This window comes from Mobula birostris, chromosome 15 (assembly GCF_030028105.1).
Source record: "Mobula birostris isolate sMobBir1 chromosome 15, sMobBir1.hap1, whole genome shotgun sequence".
Lineage (NCBI taxonomy): Eukaryota > Metazoa > Chordata > Chondrichthyes > Myliobatiformes > Myliobatidae > Mobula > Mobula birostris.
The window spans coordinates 16,409,281-16,428,712 of NC_092384.1; the positions used below are offsets into that span (position 1 = coordinate 16,409,281).

Below are 19,432 nucleotides of genomic sequence, written 5' to 3' on the forward strand. Positions count from 1 at the left end.
TGGCGGGTCCCTGATGATGGATGCTGCTTTCCTATGACACTGCTCAAAGTAGATGTGCTCAGTGGTGGGAAGGCCTTTACATGTGGAGGACTGAGCTATATCCTCCACTTTCTGTAGGAGTTTCCTGTCAAGGGCATTAGTGCTTCCATACCAGGCTGTAATGCAGCCAGTCATTATAGTCTCCACCACACATCTACAGAAGTTAGTCAAAGTTACAGATGTCATGCTAAATCTTTGCAAACTCCTAAGGAAGTAGAGGCACTGCTGTGCTTTCTCCATAATTGCACTTATGTGCTAAACCCAGGCCAGATTTTCTGAAATGATAACACCAAGCAATTTAAAGTTGTTGACCCTCTTCTCCTCTGATCTCCCAATAAGGACTGGCTCATAGACTTACAGTTTCCTCCTTTGATTTGGGCTACGACAGTGATATCATCAGCAAACTTAAATATGGCGTTGGAGCAGTACTTAGTCACCCAGTCATAAGTGTAAAGCAAGTAGAGCAGGGGCTAAGCACACAGCCTTGAGGTGCCCCTATGCTGATGTATATTGTAGAGATGATATTGTTGCCAATCCAACTGGGGTCTGTGAGTAAGGAAATTGAGGATCCGATTGCACAAGGAGGTATTGAGACCTATGTGCTCAAGTGAAGTTTATTGTCATTTAACTACTTCGTGACATATGTCTTGAAGCTTATGAATTAGTTTTGAGGGTATGATTGTATTGAATGCCAGGCTGCAGTTCATTAACAGTATCCCAATGTGTGCATCATTGCTGTCCAGATGTTCCAGGCTTGAGTGAAGAACCAATGAAATGACTTCGGCTCTGGACCTGTTCTGATGGTAGGCAAATTGGAGCAGTTGTTTCTTAGGCAGGAGTTGATACGTTTCATCACCAACCTCTCAAAGCATTTCATTACTGTGGATATAAGTACATGATGAAGGTTATAGTCATTGAGCCAGGTTACCAAGCTCTTCTTAGGCTCCAGAATAATTGAAGCCTGCTTAAAGCAGGTGGTACCTCAGACTGCTGAAGCAAGAGGTTCAAGATCCCAATGAACAATCCAACCAGTTGATCAGCACGGTACTCGGCCAGGTACCCTACCCTACCCAGATGCTTTCCGTGTGTTCACCCTTCTGAAGGATTCTCTCACATCACCCTCAGAGACTGAAACCATCAGGTCATTGGGGCTGTGGGAATTTGTGAAGACTCCTCCAATATTTTGACAGTCAAAGCGAACATAGAAGGCACTGAGCTCATCTGGAAACAAAGCCCTGATGTCACCTGTTGCTTGATTTCACTTTGTATGAGGTGATACTATTCAAACGCTGCCACAGCTGTTGCATCCTTCATTGATTCAAGTTTAGTCTGGAATTGCCACTTCGTCCAGGAGGTGGCTTTCTGGAGATCATACCTGGACCTCTTGTAACTTTCTAGGTCGCCAGACTTGAATGCCCTCAGCAGATTGCGGATCTCATAGTTCATCCATAGCTTCTGGTTGGGGAGGACTCTGAATGATTTTGTGGGGACACACTTGTCTATGACTGTTTTTATAAAGTCAGTGACAACTGTGGTGTATTCATTGAGATCCACAGATGAGTCCTTGAACACAGCCCACTTCACTGACTTGAATCAATCCTGTAGCCTCTCCTCTCCTCCTGTGATCACCTCCTTGTTGTCCTAATCTCTGGAACCTGGCTCTTTAGCTTCTGCCTGTACGCAGGTAGCAGAAGGAAAGCTGTGATCAGACTTCCCAAATGGCAGTCTGTGCATGAAATGGTAGGCATTCCTTGTCTTAATAGAACAGTGGTCTAGTGTGTTGGGGCCTCTGGTGCTACGGGTTATATGCGGGTGGTAATTGGACAGGGATTTCTTCAAACAAGCCTGAATGAAATCCCTGACTATGATTTGAAATGTGTTGGGTTCCTTGCTTGGTGACAGCATTATGCAGTATCTCAAGCACTAGATTACAGTTGGCTGATGATGGTAGGTAAACTGCAGCCAGGATCATGGAGGAGAACTCTCTTGGCAAATAGAACAGTGACTATTTGATCATTAGGTGTTCAAGTCTGGGGAAAGAAGAGGACAACAGAACCACCACATCAGAGCACCACAGAGGGTTTAATGAAACACACACTTCCACATTTATCTTTTTCGAATGAGCAATTTGGTCCATCCTGTGTATCAAGAAGCCTTCAGGTCTGATTGCCATATTTGATATACTCTGAGTAAGCCACATCTCGGTAAAATACAGAATACAATAATTTCTAGGTTCCCTTTAATACAGTAATCTTGACCTCAGGCCCTCAGTTTTGTTGTCCAGTGACTGCACATTTATTAACAAGATGCTGGGTAGAGGGAGCCTCATCCCTCAGTATTTCAGCCTGGCTTCGAGACCTTCGTCTGCTTGAAGGTGCTGTATCTGCTTGCTCGAGGTCAAGTCTGTTGAATCCTTCAGAAGATTGTGGAATCTAGTTCATTAAATCGATTTAAAAGTACGTTGCTTAACAGGAAATTACATGCCATAGACTGCAGTGAAAGTAATACGAATAAGATCGAAGTATTGTACCCAGCCTGCAGTACGTCGCTGTGAATCGCTAGTGGCATCTTATTCCATATGTAACATATGTTCAGAAAGGTACTGGAACAGGTCCAATAATATCATGAAGGATCCTACCCACTCTGCACATAGACCGTTTGTCCCACTCCCATCAGAGAGGAGGCCACATAGCATCTACAACAGGACCACCAGACTCAAAAACAGATACTTTTCCCAAGCGGTAAGGCTGATCAACATCTCCACCCACCAATCCTCTCTTCCACACCCCCAATCACCATTACTTTGTCATTTCCTGTCAGTCACTTTATGTCCAGACACTCCTGTGCCTAGTATCACTTTATGGACATACGGTCAATGCATATAAGCTATTTTATGTATTTATATTTATTAGTGTTTATTATTATTGTTCATTTCCTTATTGTGAGTTTTATGCTGCATCAAATCCGGAGTAACAATTATTTCATTCCCCTTTACACTTGCCTACTGAAAACGACGTTAAGCTATCTTGGATCTGGTAATGAGTGGTGAAGGAATCAGAAAGGCCAGATGAGAGACTTGTCTATCCATTATATCCTCTGTTCCTCCCGGGGCTACAGGCTCTTCCACATTCAAGTCTTCAGGTCAGGGTGTCCGTTCCTCCATCCAGAGGATGGCCTTTGATACCTGTCATTCTTATCCTGTCAGACAAAGGAGACCGTCAATGTACTAGAAACACTGAGTAAGATTAAACATTCTGCAATGCTGACTAAGCAGGATGGGCAGCGTCCATGCAGAGGAAAGGTGATGATTGGGCTGAGGCCCTTTGTCAGGGCACAAAAGGATGTGGGAGGAGTACAAACTGGCAGGTGAAGCCAGGTGAGGGGGAGGGTGGATGGGTAGGGGAGAAGGGACGAAGTGAGAATCCGGGAAGTGATAGATGGATAAGGTAAAGGGCTGAAGAAGGAACCTGATAGGAGAAGAGAGTGGGCCATGGGAGAAAAGGGACAAAGGAGGGGAACCAGTGGGAGGTGATGGGCAGGTGAGGAGAGAATAGAAGGAGTAAGAGTGGAGCCAGAATGGAGAATTGAAAAAGAGAGAAGGGGAAGAGAGGAGAAATTAGTGGAAGTTAGAGAAGTCGATGTTTATGCCATTAGGTTGGAGGCTATCCAGGTGGAAGTGAGGTGTTGCTTCTGCAACCTGAGAGTGGCCTGACTGTGGCAGTAACGAAGCCCAGGGAGCAAGTTGTCGGAATATAAAATGGGAAATAGAATTAAAATTAGTGGTCAGGGAGAAATACCACCTCCGCTTGTGTGCATGTGTGTGTACCCCACCATACAGAGGGTTCGTCAGCCAGGCAAAGTAATGATAAGGTTATGCTATAGAAGGAGGTAGTTCTGTAACTATTCAGCAGGTCAGGTGGAATCGTGTTCAATGTTAACCCACCAGTAAAACTGTTCCAACAATTCAAAATAGGGTTTTGTTCAGAAAGATGCGTTAATTTACCAATGTTCACAATCTTGCATCCACCAGGCATTTCCACAGAATTCATCCTGTTGTACAGTGCACATAAAAAGTATTCACACCCCTCCCCACCTTGGAAGTTTTCATGTTTTACAACATTGACTCACAGTAGATTTAATTTGGCTGTTTTGGCTTTTCAGCAGAAAAAGACTGAATACAGGCCCAGAGTTATCAAATGCACTTCATGTGATAAGCCATTCAATCCTGGAGTAATTTTCATGAACCTCCATTGAACCCTCTCCAGTTTCAGCACATCCTTTCTAAGATAAGCAGCCCAAACTGCTCACAATTCTCCTTGTGCGGCCTCGCCAGTGCTTTATAAAGTCCAAACATTACATCCTTGCTTTTATATTCTAGTCCTCTTGAAATGAACGAAAAATGTTGCATTTTCCTTCCTCATCACAGACTCAAGCTGAAAATTAACCTTTCGGAAATCCTGAACATAGAAAGATAGAAACATAGAAAACCTACAGCGCAATACAGGCCCTTCGGCCCAAAAAGCTGTCCCGATCATGTCCTTATCTTAGAAATTACTAAGGGTTGGCACTATGAAAGTGGATCTAAATCTATGAAAATGCTGGCGTGGAAACTGAAAAAAAAGATAGCAGAAAATACAATTCATAGAATTAGGGATCCAAGAATAAAAGTGATAAAAAAAAAGCTAAGTGAAATTCAAGAAGCTTTTGAAATGCTTTACAAAACTCTATACTCCAAAGTTCCAGGGGGAAGCATAACCCAAATTGACACCTTCCTGAATTCTCTAGAGTTACCCACTTTAAGCAAAGAACAAAATAGAACGATGACTGTTGACATAACTGAAGCTGAGCTAAAAACTGCAATTAGTGGGCTTAAATTAAGCAAGTCACCAGGATCAGATGGCTATACGGTAGAGTGGTATAAAGAGTTTAGAAGTCAGTTAGTTCCTGTTTTACTCCCCACACTGAACTGGGCCCTAAGAAAGGTGCAAATGCCACCAAGCTGGAAGGAGGCGATAATCTCAGCTATATCGAAAGAAGGCAAGGAATGTGGAATGGAATGGAATGTGGGTCATTTAGACCAATATCTCTTCTTAATGTGGATTATAGGATATTTACCTCCATCATGGCCAACCAATTAGAAGAGTTTCTACCAACACTGATACATAATGATCAGACAGGTTTTATACAACAACACCAACACAAGGCAATATACAAAGGACACTTCACATTATGGATCATATAAAAAAAATGTTGAAGCAATAGTGAGAAACGTGGACACTGAAAAGGCATTTGATTCGGTTAATTGGAATTTTCTTTACAGAGTTTTACATAGATTTGGACTACATGACACAATTACTAAAACTATACAGGCACTACACAACAATCCTACTGCCAGGATTAAAATCAATGGATATTTATCTACGCAAAGACGAGGAAATCTACAGATGCTGGAATTTCAAGCAATGCACATAAAAATTGCTGGTGAACACAGCAGGTCAGGCAGCATCTATAGAAGAGGTACAGTTGACGTTTCAGGCTGAGACCCCTGACGAAGGGTCTCGGCCCGAAACGTCAACTGTACATCTTCCTATAGATGCTGCCTGACCTGCTGCGTTCACTAACAATTTTTATGGATATTTATCTAAGAGTTTTACCCTAGAAAGGGGCATGAGACAGGGTTGTGCATGGTCACCACTACTCTTCACATTATATCTGGAACTATTAGCTCAATACATCAGACAAAATGAAGATATCATGGGAATTACTATTAAAGGGACAGAGCGTAAATTGGCCTGTTACGCAGATGACATTTTGATCTATCTAGGGCAACCAACATACTGTTTACCTAAATTGATGCAATCTTTTGAACAATATGGCTAATTATCAGGATACAAGATCAACATAGATAAAACCCAACTATAGCCCACCAAAAGAAATTGAAAGTAGATATCCTTGGGCATGGCAAACAGAGTCTGTCAAATGTTTGGGCATCATTATGCCAAAAAATTAGGCAAAATTATCAGAATGCAATTATCAGCCTATATATAAAAAATTAAGGAAGATACAACAAGATGGAACCTAATTCCTTTTCTTGGTCTCAGTTCAAGGATTGAATCAATTAAAATGAATGTACTACGCAGACTACTATATCTCTTTCAGACCCTACCAATAGAGATTAACCAAAATCAATTCAATGAATGGAACAAAAACAACAGGAAATCTGCAGATGCTGGAAATTCAAGCAACACACATCAAAGTTGGTGGTGAACGCAGCAGGCCAGGCAGCATCTGTAGGAAGAGGTACAGTCGACGTTTCAGGCCGAGACCCTTCGTCAGGACTAACTGAAGGAAGAGATAGTAAGAGATTTGAAAGTGGGAGGGGGAGGGAACAAGATGCTATCAAGATATATATGGCAAGGTAAAAGGCCTAGGGTTCGTCTCAAAACTTTTCAATTAGCCAAGGAAAAGAGGGGATGGGGACTACCTTCTCTTAGAGATTATTATTTTGCAGCACAGTTGAGAGCCGTGATCTGCTGGTGCAACCCATCATATGAAGCTCAATGGAAAAACATTGAGGAGAGGATACTTTCCATCCCATACAGGCAATTTTGGCTGATAACAACTGACAAAGTTACATAAATAATACTGACAACCCGTGGGTGAAATGGACTCTTAAAATATGGAAAACTATTGTAAAAGAATATAAACTAGAGAGAGGGACATTGCAATTATTAAAAGGTGTGCATATGAATCGGATTTTACGCCGAATAAACTGGATGCTAGATTTAAGGACTGGACAGCTAAAGGAATAACAGCTATTTGCAATATAATTAAAGAAGGAACACTGTTCAGTTTTGAAATGCTCAAAGAGAAACACTTATCAGAAAAACAAGACTTTTACTGGTATTTACAGATGTGACAGTATGTTAATAGGATGGTTAACAATCTAACCAAGGCAAGTACATGTCTGATAGAGCTAATTAGAAAAGCATATAATTCAGACGATGGTAGTAGAATAATTTCAAGCGTGTATAAGGTTTTGTCAACACATTCGACCATACATTAAAACAAAATGGGAGTAGGAGGGAGAGATAATAATATGAGGAAGACTGGACAATAATATGGAGGTATCAATGGAAGTGTACCAGTTCACAGAAATGGAGGGAGTTCAGGTGGAAAAACGTGATAAGATATTTTATTACACCCTCTCAGAAATCCCATTATGATAGTAACCCTCCTGTTTGCTGGAGAAGTTGTGGAAATCAAAATGCAAACCATTATCATATTTTCTGGAAATGCCCCGTTATCAAAGACTATTGGAGTGGGATACATAATGCCCTACAAGACATCTTTAAATATGAAATACCCTTAGAGAGTAAGACCATGTATTTTGGGTTTATACCTCAAGAATGGTTGAAAAGAGATAAATATTTAATGAATATACTGCTGGTAGCTGGTAAAAAGACCCTTACCAGGAAATGGTTATCATAGGAGAGCCCAACTTTAAATGTGTGGATGGAAATTACAATGGACATTTACAAAATGGAGAAGATAACAGCATCTGTTAATCATAAATTGGAACAATTTTATTCATACTGGAAAAAATGGTTTAACTACATAACACCTCATAGGCCTGATTTTATTCTCACAAGTCAATGAATATGTTGTAAAAAAAAGATCACTCCCTACTCTGTACATAGTTTTCTTCTTTCGATTGTTCTTTCTTTTCTCTCCTTTCTGTAAGTGTATACCTCAGATAAATATTATGTGGAGATTTGTGACAAATATTATATGATATATATGTACAGTATCTGAAATACATCTTATGAAAATATTTGTTTAATGATGAAATTCAATAAAAAATAAATTACAAAAACAAAATTACCAAGGGTTACCCATAGCCCTCTATTTTCCTAAGCTCCATGTACCTATCCAGGAATATCTTAACAGACCCTATCGTATCTGCCTCCACCACCATCGCCGGCAGGCCATTCCATGCACTCACCACTCTCTGCGTAAACATTTACCCTTGACATCTCCTCCGTACCTACTTCCAAGCACCTTTAAACCTGTGCCCTCTCGTGTTAGCCATTTCCGCCCTGGGAAAAAGCCTCCAACTATCCACACTATCAATGCCTCTCATCATCTTGTACACCTCTATCAGGTCACCTCTCATCCTCTGTCGCTCCAAGGAGAAAAGGCCAAGTTCACTCAACCTATTCTCATAAGGCATGCTCCTCAATCCAGGCAATATCCTTGTAAATCTCCTCTGCACCCTTTCTATAGTTTCCACATCCTTCCTGTAGTGAGGCGACCAGAAATGAGCACAGTACTCCAAGTGGGGTATGACCATGGTCCTGTATAGCTGCAAAATTACCTCTGAGCTCCTAAACTCAATCCCACAGTTGTTGAAGGCCAATGCACTGTAGGCCTTCTTAACCACAGAGTCAACTTGCACAGCAGCTTTGAGTGCCCTATGGACTCGGAGCCCAAGATCCCTCTGATCCTCCACACTGCCAAGAGTCTTACCATTAATACTATATTTTGCCATCATATTTGACCTACCAAAATGAACCATCGCACACTTATCTGGATTGATGAAGAGAAGGGGTCCCAGAACAGATCCCTGAGGCACACCACTGAGCACCAACCTCCATGCAGAATATGACCTGTCTACAACCACTCTTTGCCTTCAGTGAGCAAGCCAATTCTGGATCCACAAAGCAGTGTCCCCTTGGATCTCATGCCACCTTACTTTCTCAATAAGCCTTGCATGGGGTACCTTGTCAAAGGACTTCTGAACAAGAACTTCTCTTTGCACCTGTTTTTTGTATTTCTCTCCATTTAGAAAATAGAACATAGAATAGTACAGCACAGTACAGGCCCTTTGGCCCACAATATTGTGCTGACCCTTAAACCCTGCCTCCCATATAGCCCCCCACCTTAAATTCCTCCATATACCTAGTGTTTCTGCCTCCACCACTGACTCAGGCAATGCATTCCACGCATCACCCACTCTCTGACTAAATAAACCTTCCTCTAATATCCCCCTTGAACTTCCCACCCCTTACCTTAAAGCCATGTCCTCTTGTATTGAGTAGTGGTACCCTGGGGAAGAGGCGCTGTCTGTCCACTCTATCTATTCCTCTTAATGTCTTGTATACCTCTATCATGTCTCCTCTCATCCTCCTCCTCTCCAGAGAGTAAAGCCCTAGCTTCCTTAATCTCTGATCATAATGCATACTCTCTAAACCAGGCAGCATCCTGGTAAATCTCCTCTGTACCCTTTCCAAGGCTTCCACATCCTTTCTATAGTGAGGCGACCAGAACTGGACACAGTACTCCAAGTGTGGCCTAACCAGAGTTTTATAGAGCTTTGCATCATTACCCCGCGACTCTTAAACTCTATCCGTCAACTTATGAAAGCTTTCTTAACTACCCTATCTACCTGTGAGGCAACTTTCTGTGGACATGTACCCCCGGATCCCTCTGCTCCTCCACATGTCCAAGTAGCCTGCTATTCACTTTGTACTCTGCCTTGGAGTTTGTCCTTCCAAAGTGTGCCACCTCACACTTCTCCGGGTTGAACTCTATTTGTCACTCCTCAGCTCACTTCTGCATCCTATCAATGTCTCTCTTCAATTTTCGACAAGCCTCGACACTATCCACTAAAATAGTCAATTGTTTCAGTTCTTCTACCAAAGTACATGACCATATGCTTCCTGACACTGTATTCCATCCGTATTGCCCATTCTCCTAATCTGTCTAAGTCCTTCTGTAGCCGATCTGTTTACTCAAAACTACATGCCCTCCACTTGTCTTCATATCATCTGCAAACTTTGCAAGAAAACCATCAATTCTATCTTCCAAGTCATTACCATATAACATAAAAAGAATCAGTCCCAACACAGACCCCTGTGGAACACCACTCGTCACCGGCAGCCAACCAGAAAAGGTACCCATTTTACCCACTCTTTTCCTCCTGGCAATCAGCCACTGCTTTATCCATACTAGAATCTTTCCTTGTAATACCATGTAGCTTGTTAAGCAACCTTATGTGGGACACCTTGTCAAAAGCCCTTCTGAAAATCCAAATACACAATATCAACAAATTCTGCTTTGTCTATCCTTCTTGTTACTTCTTCAAAGAATATCAACAGATTTGTCAGGCAAGATTTGAGGAAACCATGCTGACTACGGCCTTTTTTATCATGTGCCTTCAAGTACCCCGAGTCCTCATCCTTAATAATTGACTCCAACATCTTCCCAACCACTGAGATCTGACTAACTGGCCTACAGCTTCCTTTCTTTTGTTTTCTCCCTTTCTCACTTGCGATGAAGGATCTTTGATTTGAATCATTCATTAGTTTCTTTTCCACAGATGCTACCTAGGTGCTGAGATTTTCTAGTGTCTTCTGTTTTTATTACTGATTTTCAGTATCTGTCAATTATCTTTGTGTTTTCCACCTATGGGAATAAGATGAATTGTTTTTGGTCATCAAAATTATTGGTGAGTTGACAGCTTTTCTGAAATTGACAATCTTTGTAATTTTTCTAGCTTGTCAAATGTGATGATAGTTAACTACCAATGAAGAAAATCCAAAGTCATTGGTTAAAATAAATCTACTATCAAAGTACATATATGTTACTGTAAACAACCCTGAGAATCATTTTCTTGCGGGCATACTCAATAAATCTAATAACCATAATTGAATCAACTTAATTACCTACATGTCACACATTATTAATGGGAATTAAGTACATGCTACAAAACTCTGCAGCTTGAGGTCATAGAGTTTTGTCAACCCCAGATGGAAGGGCAGTGAATTATTTATGCTTCAATGGAGACAGAACTTGTGGATATCTATACAGTTCAGAAAGGAACAATACCATTTGTTTCTCCTTGTCTTTGCAGACCATTGTGATAAAATATATATACATTGCCCACTCTTCTGGAGTTCTTAGACTGAAACTCTGCAGAGGGTATGTGGTGGACAGGGTGAGCTGGATAATCCAGCAAGATAGATCTGTTAGTACGATGCAAACCTTTGTGGTCCGCACTTTAGATTAAACCTTTTGCGGACAGGGTAGACCATGCTGACCAACTATTTCATCTGGTTGACTCAAATCTTAACATGAAGTCTTATTTTCTTCCAGATTTAAGAGTATTGTTGGAATCGGAGTAGGGGCTGGGGCCTACATCCTGGCCAAGTTTGCTGTGAGTGTCTAAGCGTAGCTTTATCCTTATATTTGCAAACTGTACTTAACTTTAAATTATTTATGTAGTATCTGATGATCACAATTCTATCTCCTTTACCATAGCATTGGAGAGGGATAGGAACAGACAATTTAGGAAAGTGTTAAATTGGAGTAAGGGGAAATATGAAGCAATCAGGCAGAAATTTGGGAGCATAAATTGGAAACAGATGTACTTAGGGAAATGTACGGCAGAAATGTGGCAAGTGTGGAAATATTTATGTGGGGTTCTGCATAGGTACGTTCCAATGAGACAAGGAAAGGATGGTATGGTACTAGAATCATGGTGTACAAAGGCTGTTGAAAATCTTGTCAAGAAGAAAGACAAAGCTTACGAATGGTTAAAAAAACTAGGTAATGATAGATATCTAGTAGATTATAAGGCCAGCAGGAAGGAGCTTAAGAATGAAATTCGGAGAGCCAGAAGGGGCCATGAGAAGGCCTTGGTGAACAGGATTAGGGAAAACCCCAACTACGAGTATGTGAAGAGCAAGAGGATAAGACGTGAGAGAATAGGGCCAATCAAGTGTGACAGTGGAAAAGTGTGTATGGAACCGGAGCAGATAGCAGAGATACATAATGAATACTGAAATTTGCTTCAGTATTCACTACGGAAAAGGATCTTGGCGATTGTAGGGATGACTTACATCCCTACAATGACTGAAAAGCTTGAGCATACAGACATTAGGAAGAAGATGTGCTGGAGCTTTTGGAAAGCATCAAGTTGAATAAGTCTCCAGGACCAAATGAGATGTACCCCAGGCTACTGTGGAAGGTGAGGGAGGAGATCGCTGAACCTCTTGCAATGATCTTTGCATGATAAATGGGGATGGGAGAGGTTCTGGAGGATTGGAGGGTTGCACATATTGTTCCCTTATTCAAGGAACGAAGTAGAGGTAATCCAGGAAATTATAGACCAGTGAGTCTTACTTCAGTGGTTGGTGTTGATGGAAAAGATCCTGAGAGGTAGGATTTATGAACATTTGGAGAGGCATAATATGATTAGGAATAGTCAGCATGGCTTTGTCAAAGGCAGGTCATGCCTTACGAGCCTGCTTGAATTTTTTGAAGATGTGAGTAAACACATTGATGAAGGTAGAGCAGTAGATGTAGTGTATATGGATTTCAGCAAGCATTTAATAAAGGTAACCCATGCAAGACTTACTGAGAAAGTAAGGAGGCATGAGATCCAGGGGGACCTTGTTTTGTGGGTCCAGAATTGGCTTGCGCACAGAAGGCAAAGAGTGGTTGTAGATGGGTCATATTCAGCATGGAAGTTGGTGACCAGTGGTGTGCCTCAGGGATCAGTTCTGTGACCCCTTCTCTTCGTGATTTTTATGAATGACCTGGATGAGGAAGTGGAGGGATGGGTTAGTAAATTTGCTGATGACTCAAAGGTTGGGGGTGTTGTGGATAGTGTGGAGGGCTGACAGAGTTTACAGTGGGACATTGATAGGATGCAAAACTGGGCTGAGAAGTGGCAGATGGAGTTTAACCCAGATATGTGTGAGGTGGTTCATTTTGGAAGGTCAAATATGATGGCAGAATATAGTATTAATAGTAAGATTCTTGGCAGTGTGAAGGATCAGAGGGATCTGGGGCTCCGAGTCCATAGGACACTCAAAGCTGCTGTGGTTAAGAAGGCATACAGTGCATTAGTCTTCATCTAATCTGCATGGAATTGAGTTTAAGACCTGAGGGGCAATGTTATAGCTATATCGGACCCTGGTCAGACCCACTTGGAGTACTGTGCTCAGTTCTGGTCACCTCACTACAGGAAGGATGTGGAAACTATAGAAAGGGTTCAGAGGAGATTTACAAGAATGCTGCCTGGATTGGGGATATGTTCAATGAACTCGGCCTTTTTTCCTTGGAGCGGCAGAGGATGAGAGGTGACCTGATAGAGGTGTATAAGATGATGAGAGGCATTGATTGTGTGGATAGTCAGAGGCTTTTTCCCAGGGCTGAAATGGCTAGCACGAGAGGGCACAGTTTTAAGGTGCTTCGAAGTAGGTACAGAGGAGATGTCAGGGGTAAGTTTATTACACAGAGAGTGGTGAGGATGTGGAATGGGCTGCCAGCAATGGTGGTGGAGGCGGATACGATACGGTCTTTTAAGAGACTCCTGGATAGATACGTGGAGCTTAGAAAAATAGAGGACTGTGCAACCCTAGGTAACTTCTAAAGTAAGTACATGTTTGGCACAGCATTGTGGGCCGAAAGGCCTGTATTGTGCTGTAGGTTTTCTGTGTTTCTATGCTTCTATGTTTCTATTTAGTATCCACTCTGAACCTTACCCTCTCTTCCCCAACTGCCCTCAACACTTTCCACAAACTTGTGGTGTTGTGGCTCTTTATTAAATCCCATTATTGCTGTGGGACTTGATTGGTCAGTCAGTTGGGGAGTGGGTGCAGAAGATTACAGAGGTAGTATGTAGACATTGAATAGGCCCTATTTTTTATCTCACTTCCTGTATACTGTGCAAAAAGTTTCTAAAATTTGAAGTGTCTGTCTTGTGCAGGACTCTTTCAATCTATTATTCCTATCACTGGTTATGCTGGACTGACAGCTGTGTGTTCTTTCAGTTAATTTTCCCAGATCTGGTGGAGGGATTGGTCCTTGTCAACATTGATCCCTGTGGAAAGGGTTGGATTGATTGGGCAGCAACTAAGGTCAGTGCACACAGCTATTCAATTGCAATATGTAGCAGAATGCCACACCATCTTGTTCTTTGACTATTTTAAGCTGAATGACAGAAATGACCCATTACTAATGTTGTTTTCAAAGCAAATTAAATGCTTGTAATAAAGTCAGGAGTCAAAATCAGGAATTTAAAAGAGTTACTGAATTGGTTTATATTTCGATAGGATGCTTAAATCTGACCCATTTCAACTCTTAACTTGGGCCATGGAGGGGAAATGCAACTAAAGAGGAAGCTTTAGTAATCAATGCACTAGATTGAAAGAGCTCTGCTCTGCCTCTGCTTCTACTGCATCCTAAATGTGGCCCTTTCACATCTCAAATATTTTGGACCCATGAAGTGTAGAATGATTACTAGCTGGGAATGGCTTGTGGACCAGAACCTATTCATGAATTTAAATTATGACCTATATCCCTTGACTTTTCAGTTTTAATGAATAAAACTCCAATGATTAGGCATGCAGTATCCACATTTTTATTCACTTGATTTAAAAATGTCAATTTTTGCTTTCAAGTAGCCATCATTCTGGTAGGTTAACTGGCTACTGACAATTCCTCCTTGAGTAGAGAGGTAGAATCAGAAGGGAAATGATGGATGGATTGTAGAAGGATACACAGGACAATGGAGCGGGGATAGACTCAATGATCTGATTGCCACATCCCACCCCATGTCGCAAGGAAATTCTTGTGTCATTTCCTGATCAGTTCTTGCTGTGGGATGAGCAGGTCAGTAGTGTGTCTGTTCTGGAAAAGGCCAGTACATAAAAACTGCGTTGAAAAACACAAAGAGTTTGCAATTGGAAGAATGTAAAGATTTAGTCAAAGAAATAATGAATGAGTTGGTGATTATTCTGTTTACTTGCACTTGATAAATACTCTTGAATGTTCTTTGAAGTACTGAAATATCTAATTCTGCTGAATAGAATTGAAAATGGAAAAATAATATTCAAAAGTGGACTAACATAAAACTGAAAAACTAAAGTCCTAATTAGGGCAATGGTACCATAACAACTTAACTACATTGTCTTTTATTTCAGAGTTGAAAGTGGAATTGTATGAATCCATATTCACGGTTCCTCTGCAGGTTTAGTTTAGATAGTGGATTGGTGTAGAGAAATGTTGTCCTCTGGAGACTGGAGAATGCGGAGAGTGAAGCTCATTGCTCTTCTGTTTGTTGACAGCTCTCGGGTCTGACCAGCTCACTCCCTGACACTGTCCTGTCACACCTCTGCAGCCAGGTAAGCTGATACTACTTGAGCAGCAAAGGCTTGGCTTCCTGCTTTAGATTAGATTAACCTTATTTGACGTATGTGCATCAAAAGATACAGTGAAATGCATCATTTATGTCAAATCAAGTCAATAAGGATTGTGCTGGCAGCCCACAAGTGCTTCCAGCTTCAACGTCGCATACCCACAACTTATGAACTCTAACCATGTGTCTTTGGAATGTGAGAGGAATCCAGAGCACTCAGAGGAAGCGTGTGGTCTCAAGGAGAGCATACAAACTTTTTACTGACAGCAGTGGGAATTGAACCCCGATCCTCCAGCTGACTGCTTAAAGCATTGCACTGATTGTGATTGCCATCTAATAGGAACACTTTGCCAGCTAGTCCCAGATTGGTCAACTCTTGCTCACTGGAGTGAGATTTGCTGATTTTAGTTTTAAAAAATAATTACTCTTGAATGTTTCATTTTGATTTTAAATTGGGAAGGCACTCTCAGTCCCAGCTGACATTTAATTCCAGACCTCTTCTACCCATTTTGAGACCAGCTACCTATTCCCCCAACCTGTGGCCAGCTGAGCAGGGTGGGGGGGGATTGGTTAGGCTGGTGTCAAATAAAAGTTCCCACCAATGTCATGTTGAAAAGGGGCTTTAGGAAGGCTCTCACTGGAGGGGCACCTGTGGGTGAAACCCAAGTACAAATAACCCTAGTCATGTGCAGGATGTGATGGGGTGGGCAGAATACTGTGTGGCATTTAAAATGTACGTGTTAATAAACAGTGTAATTAATTATCTTACACTGCAGAAGTTGGGTTTGGAAGTGACTGAAGCAGAAATTATTTTTTTCTAAGCTATTTGAAAGGAAAACTGAATTTTCCTTCAACATGATGTCCGATGGGTGGAAAGCTAGCCTATTTGTACAGCGCACACCCTGGAGAATCAGCTGTGCTCACTCCGAAATATTAGAGTGCAAGATTTAAACATACTCAGAGGATTTTAACAAAGCAAAATCAGCACGTTTCCCCTCAGTGAATAAAGATCAGGATGCAGTAGACCATTTCAATAAAACTTGCTATTTGCCATTACCTTTTTTTCTGCCATGCATGTCATCCTATTCCAAACCTTTGAGTGTCCAATTCATTGGAAATTGAAGCAACACATATCAAAGTTGCGGGTGAACGTAGCAGGCCAGGCAGCAACTTTGATGTGTGTTGCTTGAATTTCCAGCATCTGCAGAATTCCTCGTGTTTACCTTGGAAATTGAGAGTGGATTTGTACGAAGATAGGATTGATAACAGTAGACCATTGTTTGCATATTCACTGAGCTAATTCATAGGATGAAAGAACTTTCCTTTCATAAGCAGCTAAAAATATTAAGTCTTCAATCTTTAGGATTTAGAAGAATAAGTAATCTTATTGAGAGATTATAGATCCTATGTGACATGCTAGGGAGATACTGAGATGCTCCTTTTGTGGAAGAGTCTCAAACAAGGGGATATAGTTATAAGATAAGGAGATGGACTGAGGTGCATAGAAATTTTGTCTCTTATAGGTTGGCGAATCTCTGGCGTTCACTATAGAGGATTGTGAAGGCTAGGTCACTGAAGGTATTTAAAGAGGAGGTAGATAAATTTTTGGAAGACTGCGGAACTGAGAGCTTTGAGTAGCTGGCACAGAAGAGGAGTTGAGCCCTGGAGTAAATTGTCCGTGGTCATATTGAATGGTGGGCTAGGCTTGTGGGGTTGGCGGGGTGGGGGGGGCTACTGCTACTCCTGTTGTGTCTGTGGGTGGATGCCAATTGCCAAACCGATACGCGTCATTATTGCATATTGCTGCCAAGTGTCTATGGTAACAGGCAGATATGAAGCATTCTGAGATGTGTATGATAGTGTGGATGGGCTTTCTTTGTTGAATCGGCTGATGACAGTTAGAAAAATCGATTTAAGGACAACAGCTGGCTGTCAGAACTTTGCCCCCTCCCCTTCCCTCATGCCATTCCAAGAACAATCAGTTTTTAATAAAAAGTTAACAATGAAGCTCCTCAGTGTATTTCCATGGGTGAGCTACCACGGTAAAATGTACCCAGCTAGTAATGCCCAGTACTGACTCACTGCCTTCTGAGAAATGTTTTTCTGGTCAAAGCCTAATGCAGTCAGTGCAGTGTGTGTAATTGCATTTCCATCCCTCGTCACAGGAAGAATTAATGAACAGTACGGAGCTCGTGCAGAGCCTGCGACAGCAGATAGGAGCTAACGTTAACCAAACCAATCTGCAGCTATTCTGGAACATGTACAACAGGTAACCATCACCGGCAGTACTCAGTACAACCATCAATTTAGAAACACTTTTCACATGTAATATAAATTAAATATGAAAGTATGTTTGAATAAGATAAGTAATTCAAAAAGAAAGCAAAAGTAGTGAGGTAGTGTTCATGGGTTCATCATATATTTAGAAATCTGATGGCGGAGGGGAAGAAGCTGTTTCTAAGATGTTAAGCATGTGTCTTCACCTCCTGTTTCATGGTAGTAATGAGAAGAGGCCATGTTCTGGGTGGTGAAGGTCCTTAATAAAGGATGTTGCTTTTTTGAGGCATTGCCTGTTTGAAGATGTCCTCAGTGCTCGGGGGGCTAGTGCCCTTGATGGAGCTGGCTGAGTTAGGCACCCTCTGCAACCTTTTCTGATCCTGTGCAGAGGCCCTGCCATACCAGGCAGTGATGCAGCCAGTTAGAATGCTCTCCACAGTGGGACGTACTGTGCCTACACTTCAGTTTCAGTGGGCTGTCATGCAAGTTCATCTGGGCAGTGTCTCAGGTACCCCCAACCATCATTAACTTCTTCACCTGAATCCCACTTCCAGCGATAAGATCGGAAGTGTGTTCATTGATGCTATTGATTACAGTTCACAGCCTCTCAGATAGCAAGTGAGTTGCTGTGTGGTGTGCATGCAGGAAACCTAAGTAATTGAAGTCAGGGCCTGATAAGTGGTAGGAGGGTGTTCAGCCAACCATTCAATTGTATTTGTGTTGGTAATACACCTCCCCCCCACTTCTGTCCCCCACCATTCCACAGCGTGTTGACCATAAATTAAACGAAGCCAGCAATATAAGTACAGTGGTGAAATGAGCAGATCAGAGGCTAGGTGTTCATAAGAAGTAGCTCATTTCCGGCCTTCCCAAGGTATCCACGATCTATAGTGTAGAACTCAAGTCTGCAAAGTAATGCTCCCCCAGTTGGGGGAGTGGCTCCCTAACAGTGTCGGGAAATTTGACACAATCCGGACAAAGGACTGTCATCCACCCACATGCACCGTGGCTGCCAATGTATAGTGTCTATAAAATCCTCTGCAGCAATTTGCCAAGGTTTCTTTGCCAACTTCAAATTGCAACCTCTGTCACTTGGGTGGGGTGTGCAGAGGGGGACATGGAGAGGAATCATTATCAGCGTGTTTCCTTCCAAACTACATGATAATCTGGAAATATCTCAGATTTCTGAAAGGACAATGAAGCCCTGTTAACTACCATATACACATTCATTCATTCTCATTCTCTTTCTCTCTCTCCCTCTCTCTCTCTCTATTTCTCTCTCTCTCTCACACACACACACACAGCCTGTAGTCCATTTAGTCCAGGTCTACCTTCAGACCTTTCAGTTTCCCAAGCACCATCTCCCTAGTAATAGCAACTGCACTCATTTCTGTCCCTTGACGCACTCCAACTTGCAGCATAATGCTGGCACCTTCCACAGTGAAGGCTGATGCAAACTACTTATTCAATTTTTCCACTGTTTCCTTGTCTCCATTTTCCAGTGGTTCAATATCTACTCTCGCCTCTCTTTTACTCTTTCTATATATGAAAAACACTTTCGGTAACACTTCTGATATTTTTGGCTAACTTGCCTTCATGTTTCATCTTACCCCCCCAACCCATGTTTTTTTTCAGTTGTAAATTCCCACTAATCTTTGCTCTATTATATGCCCTCTCATTTGCTTTAATGTTGGGTTTGCCTGCCTTTAGAATACTACTTCTTTGGGATGTATCTATCCTGCACTACCAAATTGCTTCCAGAAACTCTAGCCATTGCTTCTCAGTCGTCATCCCTGCTAGTGTCCCCTTCCAATCAACTTTGGCCAGTTCCTCTCTCATGTCGCTGTAATTCCCTTTACTCCAGTGTAATACTGATGCATCTGATTTTAACTTCTCCGTTTCAAATTA

The 19,432-nt window shown here is 41.8% G+C and overlaps 2 protein-coding genes across 3 annotated transcripts in view; one reads left to right on the forward strand and one right to left on the reverse strand.

The window, feature by feature from the left end:
* ndrg4 (NDRG family member 4) overlaps window positions 1-19,432 on the forward strand; it is a 240,336-nt gene that overhangs the window by 188,897 nt on the left and 32,007 nt on the right. For both annotated transcript variants that reach the window (XM_072279374.1, XM_072279373.1), the window contains exons 5-8: window positions 11,197-11,257; window positions 13,881-13,967; window positions 15,177-15,233; window positions 17,413-17,516. In XM_072279374.1, coding sequence (XP_072135475.1) covers window positions 11,197-11,257; window positions 13,881-13,967; window positions 15,177-15,233; window positions 17,413-17,516 — 309 coding nt within the window. The remainder of the gene's footprint in view (window positions 1-11,196; window positions 11,258-13,880; window positions 13,968-15,176; window positions 15,234-17,412; window positions 17,517-19,432) is intronic.
* bbs2 (Bardet-Biedl syndrome 2) overlaps window positions 2,996-19,432 on the reverse strand; it is a 171,141-nt gene continuing 154,704 nt past the window's right edge. Inside the window, exon 18 of the mRNA XM_072279369.1 lies at window positions 2,996-3,237. Coding sequence (XP_072135470.1) covers window positions 3,233-3,237 — 5 coding nt within the window. The 3' untranslated portion in view covers window positions 2,996-3,232. The remainder of the gene's footprint in view (window positions 3,238-19,432) is intronic.